The following is a 7500-nucleotide window of genomic DNA, read 5'->3' as shown; positions in this document are numbered from 1 at the left end:
CACACACTCACACACACACACACACACACACACACACTCACACACACACACACACACTCTCACACACACATACACTCACACACACACACACACACACACACGTTAACCCTCCCATACCACATCACACCCTGCTACATCAGTGCCACGCCATGTGTGTGTGTAGGTTAGGGAGTGTACTATTGTGGTGTAGCTTAGGCCCCAGACTGGGTTGGCTGTGTGTGTGTGTGTGGGTTAGGGGGTGTAGAGGGTCCATAAATCCCGTCCTGGGCAGCGAATGCTGGACTCCCCTGGACTTTGGAGCTCCATGCAGGTCGCGACCTTTCACCCCTGACCTCCACACACTTTTTATGAGCCCTGTGCAGATGGAGTCAGACAAAGGGGCTTCAGGAGGACACTCACACACACACACACACACACACTCTCAATCTCACACACACACACACACACACTCACACTAGGGTCGTCCACTAAAGCCAACCCTAGTTCACATACACTTTCTCTCACACACACACACAACCTCTCTTTACCAGAATCAACCCCCCTCAGCCAGCTCCAAACACACACACACACATACACACACACACACACCACTTTTAACATCTGTCTCATTTCAAAGCACACTGCCATGTCTGTACTGGATAAACTCCCTCTCTCCCATCATCCCTTCCTCCCTCTCTCTCCCTCCCTCTCTCTCTCTCCAGGTGAATGTGTACGTGTTGGGCAGGACCTTCCTGGTGTTAGCCCGAGAGCTGTGCATCAATGCTCCTGCCATAGGTACACACACACACACACACACACACAGAGCTGTGCATCAATGCTCCTGCCATAGGTACACACACAACTAGGGATGTAACGATTACCGGTATAATGATAAACCGTGATAAAAATGTTGCAGATAACAATTACCGTTTTCTTTTGAAATATCATAATTATCACGGTTGATTACCACGGTGTTGAAACCGTGTGTTTAATCCTTCCCAGCTTCATCCGAGCCTGCTTTTGACATACAGTAGGCCCGGTACAATGAAGCAAAATTGGTACCCTACTGATTCTGTTGTCCAATTGATGGTTTTAACTGCTATTTGGATTAGGCTACAACTGATTTTAAAAGGCGGAACATTTTCACCGCAAAACTTGCACTGTATCATTTAGCCGCTCTGCGTTTTTCTTTTTTATCTTCGCGTCCACATTAAATCCATTCCACTCACGTTATCAGAAGAGCACAGTAGCCTAAAGTTTTATTTCTCAGGGTAGGAATTTCACGGCGGCCACGTCGTTGCCCCTTGCGTTGGCCGTGATGTCCCTTTGAAAATCAGAGGTTTACAGGCCACGGTGGCCTTGGTGCCCTTCTTTCAATATCCTGCTTTGCGTCCTACTAATAGCGATTTTTATTTAGCCTATGGCCTGTCAAAATATTCACAGCGCAAATTCATTTAGTATTTTATGCAGTGGAGAAAGTGACAGCGCAAGAAAGAAAGTGCGTCTAAATTCACCCATTCTTCTCAGTTGAACTACTCGCGAACGAGCCTACTTATCACGCAGACATCAGTATCACATGAAAGAGCTTTTTCTCAGCTTTTGAACGATGTTAGCCGCGAATTGCTATGGTGAACGGTTCGCGATAAAAGTAAATAATATAATTCAATTTAATCATAAATTCTACTGAAGGTTTTGCGTCCATCACCCTACCCATTCCTCTCGGTGAAATACTTCACAAACCTTTCGTTTAACACATAACAAACCATATATCAGAATAAACAGCAGACCTTACCGAACACAAAGATGTAAAGCAGTCACCTGTACAGTTAGCCGTTCCAGAGTAATCCAGTTTTGAATTTGCAGTAAATTTCGACATTCATGGATGTCTCCAAATTTGGGCTTTAAGTTTTACAATGTGTTTAAATTGTTCCACATGATTTCATAACGGGCCAAATACAAAATAAATGTTACAAATATCACCTAGATATCGGTAAATCAGAGGACAGCTGACTAAGAGTTTGTGAAAGTAGATCACAAAATGCTAAGCATGCATCTAGGCTATTTGAGTTTCTTAAAGCTGAACTGTGCTTAAATTGTTCAATACATGATTTCATAACAGGCCAAATATAAAATAAATGTTAAATATAGCCTAGATATCTGTAAATATTAGATGATCAGATCATTTGCAGTTCTATGTAATATGTCATGTTTCATGTTTTTGTAATGTTTCATACAGTGATGCAGGTCTACTGCAGTGAATAGGCTATACAACTTTGATCATTGTTATAGCCTACTACTGTATAGTTAACTTTGCCCTTGGTGCCCTAACATGTGGCCTTTGTGCCCTCCACCAAATATGCTCAACTGAAGGCCAAGTGGCCTTGCCCCCAGAATGGTGAAATTCCAAGCCTGGTCTCACTCATTGGATCCAGATAACAGTAATAGCAACCTCCAAATAATGTTAGGGTAAGTTAAGCTATAAGCACATACCCAATTAAACATGAACGGGACACTTTTTGAAACTATTTCAGCTTGTGTAGGCCGATCAGTGCTTTCTGAACATATTGAACACACTTTTAAAAATACTGTGATAATACCGAAAACCGTGATAATTTTGGTCACTATAACCGTGAGGTTAAATTTTCATACCGTTACATCCCTACACACAACACACACATGATGTCTGTCTCTGTGTGTGTGTGTGTGTGTGTGTGTGTGTGTGTTTATATGTGAGTGTGTGTGTGTGTTTATATGTGAGTGAGTGTGTTTATATGTGAGTGAGTGAGTGTGTGTGTGTGTGTGTGTGTGTGTGTGTGTTTATATGTGAGTGTGTGTGTGTGTTTATATGTGAGTGAGTGTGTGTGTGTGTGTGTTTATATGCGAGTGTGTGTGCGTGTTTATATGTGAGTGAGTGAGTGTGTTTATATGTGAGTGAGTGTGTTTATATGTGAGTGAGTGAGTGAGTGTGTGTGTGTGTGTGTGTTTATATGCTAGTGTGTGTGCGTGCGCGTGCGTGTGTGTGTTTATATGCGAGTGTGTGTGCGTGTGTGTGTGTGTTTATATGCGAATGTGTGTGTGTGTTTATATGCGAGTGTGTGTGTGTGTGCGTGCGTGTGTGTGTTTATATGCGAGTGTGTGTGTGTGTTTATATGCGAGTGTGTGTGTGTGTTTATATGTGAGTGTGTGTGTGTGCGCGTGCGTGTGTGTTTATATGCGAGTGTGTGTGTGTGTTTATATGCGAGTGTGAGTGTGTGCGCGTGCGTGTGTGTGTGTGTGTGCGTGTAGTACTGCTGAGTGTCCCCAGAGGGCGCCGTGTCTCTGCTGATTCTGCAGACGCTCAGTCAGCACAACGAGGTGGAATCTCGTCTGGAATCTTGTCTGGGCCGCTGAGCTCTCCGTGGAGCTGAGCCGTGTACGAGCTGTGTACGAGACCAGCAGCTCATCTGAGCTGTTTATGAGCCGTGTACGGACCAGGGGCCTCATTACAGAAACTTCCTAACTCTGAAATCCTATCTTATCTCAGTTTAGGATGGCATTTAGGATTTTTGGTATTACAGAAGCATGTTTCCTAACTGCATTTAGGGAAAAAATCTATCTTAACTTAAGATAGGAATTTGGCCATTACAGAACCATCCTAACTCAAGAATCTCATCTGCTGCAGCTCTGGGAAGCTCACGCTGTTCAAATGAGGGGAGATGAGTGCAAGTTTTCTCAGTAAAAAAAGTTTTATGACCTCAGGTTCAGGAGCAACAGTGTGCTGTCAGTTGACAATGAACACATAATAAGAATAAAACATCAATAATTATATAATAAAATAATAAAGTCTGTGGTGTTAAGTTATCTACAGCGGAACGAGAGGCCGGCAGGCAGCGAGCCGGCCAAGTGCAAATCCAGTGTCCAGCCACATCTCAAGGCCAATAATTACACAACAATTAAAATACAATAACAGCTTTAAATTAAAATAATTAAAATAAGGTTTAGAGAATTAAATTATGGTGTTTTTTTTTTTTTTTTTAAAGAAAATAAATAAGTCCAAAGAAAGGGCATTCATCTGTCAGTGGCATAATTCACAGCCCTGGAGTCTGGCAGTCCCAGCAGTGCAGAGGGTGTGTGTGTGTGTGTGTGTGTGTGTGTGTGTGTGTGTGTGTGTGTCTCCTGTAAGAGTCCAGTCTGTGTGTGTGTGAGCCTCAGTGCAATCCTCAGGCGTAGAACACCAGCTCTGGGATCTGTCCAGTCTGAGTGTGTGTGTGTGTGTGTCCTCAGGCGTAGAACACCAGCTCTGGGATCTGTCCAGTCTGAGTGTGTGTGTGTGTGTCCTCAGGCGTAGAACACCAGCTCTGGGATCTGTCCCCCCTGGACGCCGGTTCCGTTGGTGCTGTCTGCAGAACACTGGAACTGGAACGTGACGTTCCCACTCTGGGCCTCCGTCAGGCCCTCCTGCCCAAAGTAGCTGAGCTCGGTTCCCTCCAGAACCACGCTGACCGTGTAGAACGTGTCCGGTTCCACCAGCACCGGGTGCTCCAGCAGAACGGGGAACGTGGCGCTTGACCCGTCGGAGGTGAAGCGCGTGTGTGTGTGCGCCAGCGACGCGCCCTGCCGCTTCAGCTCGATCCGCACGCCGTACTCTGCAGCGGCGCCGCTCGACCCGTACAGCCCCACGCCGGCCAGGAAGAGGCGGCGGTCGGCCGAGAACTGGATGCTGTCGCAGCGGCCGCGGTAACGCCACTGGTTGCTCCGGTACGCGGCCGACTGGAAGCGGTGGCATCGCTGGGGGCGGAGTCCTCGCCGTGGCGACGAGGGGAAGGGGGGGTGGGGCTTGTTGGCGGCGGTGTACCAGAGGAACATCTGATTGGTCTCCTGGAGCGTCAGCAGGTCGGACTGGGCGGGGCCGTCGGCGAACTCCTGCAGCGAGAGCGACGCAACGCGGACCAGCGCCAGCGCCGGCCCCAACACACTGCGCTTGTTCCGCGCACACACACTCAGCCCCCGCCGCACACACTCGGCCTCCGCCCAGCGGCCCACGGCCGAGAACACACTCGCCTCCCGCACGCTCAGCGTCTCCCGCCGCAGCAGGCGGTCCAGCGTGGGCGGGTCCATCTGGCAGAAGGCCTCTGATTGGAGGGCCAGCTCGGCCTGCGCGTCAATCATTTCCCAGCAGCGCTGCGATAGGCCGGGCTCCTCGAAGAGAACGCTCTGGCTGAGCAGCACGCAGGCGTTTCCCGCCTCCAGCCCCGTCTCCAGGAAGGCCACGCAGGCGCGCGACAGCGCCCCCACCAGGTACTTCTTGGCGGCGTACAGGGTGGCCAGCACGGTGTCTGGCGTCAGCTCCATCTCGTCGCTGTACAGGTACCTGAGAGAGGAGACGAGCGTCAGTGAGCGCAGGACAGAAACTTCCAGAAGTTTAGATAGATAGATAGATAGATAGATAGATAGATACTTTATTGATCCCCAGGGGAAATTCAAGAAATTCTTAGATAGATAGATAGATAGATAGATAGATAGATACTTTATTGATCCCCAGGGGAAATTCAAGGATTCATTCATTCATTCATTTATTCTTATTCTACTCCACTGCTCCCAACCTTCAATTAGACCCTTCTAACCTCCCTCTGAGGATCAGAGAGACACAGCGCTGCAGTAGGAACCTCACTTAGAAGTCTGTCTAAACCAAAATAACTCTAATAACTTTTTGAAGGACGGGAAACAGGAGAGCCCTGTAGCTGGGATGGCCACGCGGGTTATTAGCGCGCCCTGTGATTAGCGCGCGGTCTCACCTCAGGAGGATGAGGAACGCGGCCGGCTCCACATCTGGGATGTGAATCTCGGAATCGGTCTCCGCCAGGTGGCTGTAAAACATGGCGCAGAAGACGGAGCTCCCCACGGCCAGGACGTACTGTGAAGACAGGAGACGGGCACGTTTTATATCCGGTGCGCAGTGGGTCGGCTATGTGTAAAAGTGAGATACAGAACGGGACCGTGAGCCTCACCTTATGTGCCGGAATTCTGAGAGTGTCTCCTGGTGGTCCGACAATAAAATGGACGTCAGCCATCAGTTCGTTATTAAACATTGAGGCGTTTCTGTAGGAAGAGATGTGAGAGTATTAGTTGTAGCGTAGTTTTCTCTCGACTTATACAGTTTTCCTGCTTGTCAACACAATCGCTTGTTTACAGCGCGTATTAGCTCGTGAGGTTACCTCTCTCGGAGCGTCGGGTGAGCCGCACTCACGGCGGGCTTCTCTGTGTTGTTGTTGAGGATGTTCTGCTGGGTGGTGGGTGTCGTGGCGGGGCTGAGCGGCTGCGTGACCGACCCGAGGCTGTTCTCCTCGGACGGGCTGACTGCGATGGTCCCGGCGCTCTGGAGGTTGGTGTGGCTCTTCGCTGAAAACAGTTCCGCTGCCATCTTTTTCTTCAGTGACAGAGTTAAAATCTCATAGCAAACCGACAGCTTGCCCGAGTGTTTCCCAGCCCGTTTCGACTTTTTCAGCGTTTCTGGAATTAACAGGAGAAACGTCAAGCACCTCATAATGCGACCGTGTTTTAGCAGTCGGCATGCTTCACCGGCCGGCATCGGATAACTCAAATGAACTAACTGTTACTCGGACTCCTAACGAAAGGTTAGCAATAGGTTATAAACATGGAATAAGGACGGCAGCACATGCCGATAATTTGTGAATTAAATTCTACCAACCCTGAAGGAACTTGAAGAGCAACATGAAGATATATCCGTCCGGCGGAATTATTCCAACTTGGAGTGGATTTTTCTCTCGCTGTTTCATCACATCGCTTTCATTTGGGACAGCCTCGTTAGAAATCCGTTACAGTGGTCGGTAATCCTTTTATAAACGGTTGGCTAATAATAAATCCAGAAAACCGTCAGGTTGCAGTCTAGTCCTTGCTCAGCGTTCGGCCGGTGTCCGCTGTGTGGCATAAGTGTTGAGACGCTGTTTCCTTTGACTGGAGAAACACGGAGACTGCCGAGTGCACACTTCTGCAGCTAGCTTACTCCGATTTTTTTTCTCTGAACTGGTCCGCGGCTGCCTGCCAATCAGCGCGCACCCCCGTTAAAAGTCAGCAGTGGAACATCTGCAACGCCTGTCTCTTCCCTGCCCATCTCAAAACGAACGTTTATTATTTTGGTTAGAACAGCCCAGAATGTTCTGATTTTAGGATGTTTACAATCGCCAATAAGTCCACATGGCAAACTAGAGTTCCAACATTTCATATCCAAAAGAAGTTTTTAATAATTAGTGTGTACTGTATTCCTAACTATTAATTGCAACACAATTGTGTGTTTGACTAGCTTGACTAATTGGAAAATGACTATTAATTGAAGCAATTGTGTGTGTGACTAGCCTGATTAATTGAAGCATAAGTGTGTGTGTGACTAGGTTGATTAATTGGTAAATGACTATTAATTGAAGCATAAGTGTGTGTGACTAGGTTGATTAATTGAAGCATACTTGTGTGTGTGACTAGCTTGATTAATTGAAGCATAAGTCTGTGTGTGACTAGACTAGATCG

At 47.7% G+C, this 7500-nt stretch overlaps 2 protein-coding genes across 2 annotated transcripts in view; one reads left to right on the top strand and one right to left on the bottom strand.

Moving 5' to 3' along the window:
* Positions 1-7500, top strand: part of brf1a (BRF1 general transcription factor IIIB subunit a) — a 94414-nt gene that overhangs the window by 33250 nt on the left and 53664 nt on the right. Inside the window, exon 6 of the mRNA XM_076295632.1 lies at positions 702-774. Within this exon, the coding sequence (XP_076151747.1) occupies positions 702-774 (73 nt within the window). The remainder of the gene's footprint in view (positions 1-701; positions 775-7500) is intronic.
* LOC143135442 (BTB/POZ domain-containing protein 6-B-like) lies at positions 4006-6890 on the bottom strand. Its single transcript, XM_076296104.1, has 5 exons — positions 6668-6890; positions 6174-6468; positions 5967-6057; positions 5754-5872; positions 4006-5329 (listed from the first exon to the last, which is right to left on the bottom strand). The coding sequence occupies exons 1-5, from the start codon at positions 6753-6755 to the stop codon at positions 4297-4299; spliced, it is 1626 nt and encodes a 541-aa protein (XP_076152219.1). The 5' UTR covers positions 6756-6890; the 3' UTR covers positions 4006-4296.

Source organism: Alosa pseudoharengus, unplaced genomic scaffold (genome assembly GCF_046254945.1).
Source record: "Alosa pseudoharengus isolate Yale_2024_CS ecotype anadromous, Long Island Sound unplaced genomic scaffold, YU_APseudo_1.1 YU_APseudo_1.1_scf_2, whole genome shotgun sequence".
Lineage (NCBI taxonomy): Eukaryota > Metazoa > Chordata > Actinopteri > Clupeiformes > Clupeidae > Alosa > Alosa pseudoharengus.
The sequence above is the reverse complement of the archived record's forward strand: the minus strand, read 5'-3'. Positions and strand labels throughout refer to the sequence as shown.

Bases quoted from the DNA above. Each gene is read 5' to 3' on its own strand.
- LOC143135442 (XM_076296104.1), bottom strand. From the start codon at position 6,755: ATGAAACAGCGAGAGAAAAATCCACTCCAAGTTGGAATAATTCCGCCG. The intron at 6,058-6,173 runs GTAACCTCACGA...CTCTTCCTACAG, and splicing joins CACCCGACGCTCCGAGAGAG to AAACGCCTCAATGTTTAATA. The intron at 5,330-5,753 runs GTGAGACCGCGC...CTCCTCTCTCAG, and splicing joins GCGTTCCTCATCCTCCTGAG to GTACCTGTACAGCGACGAGA.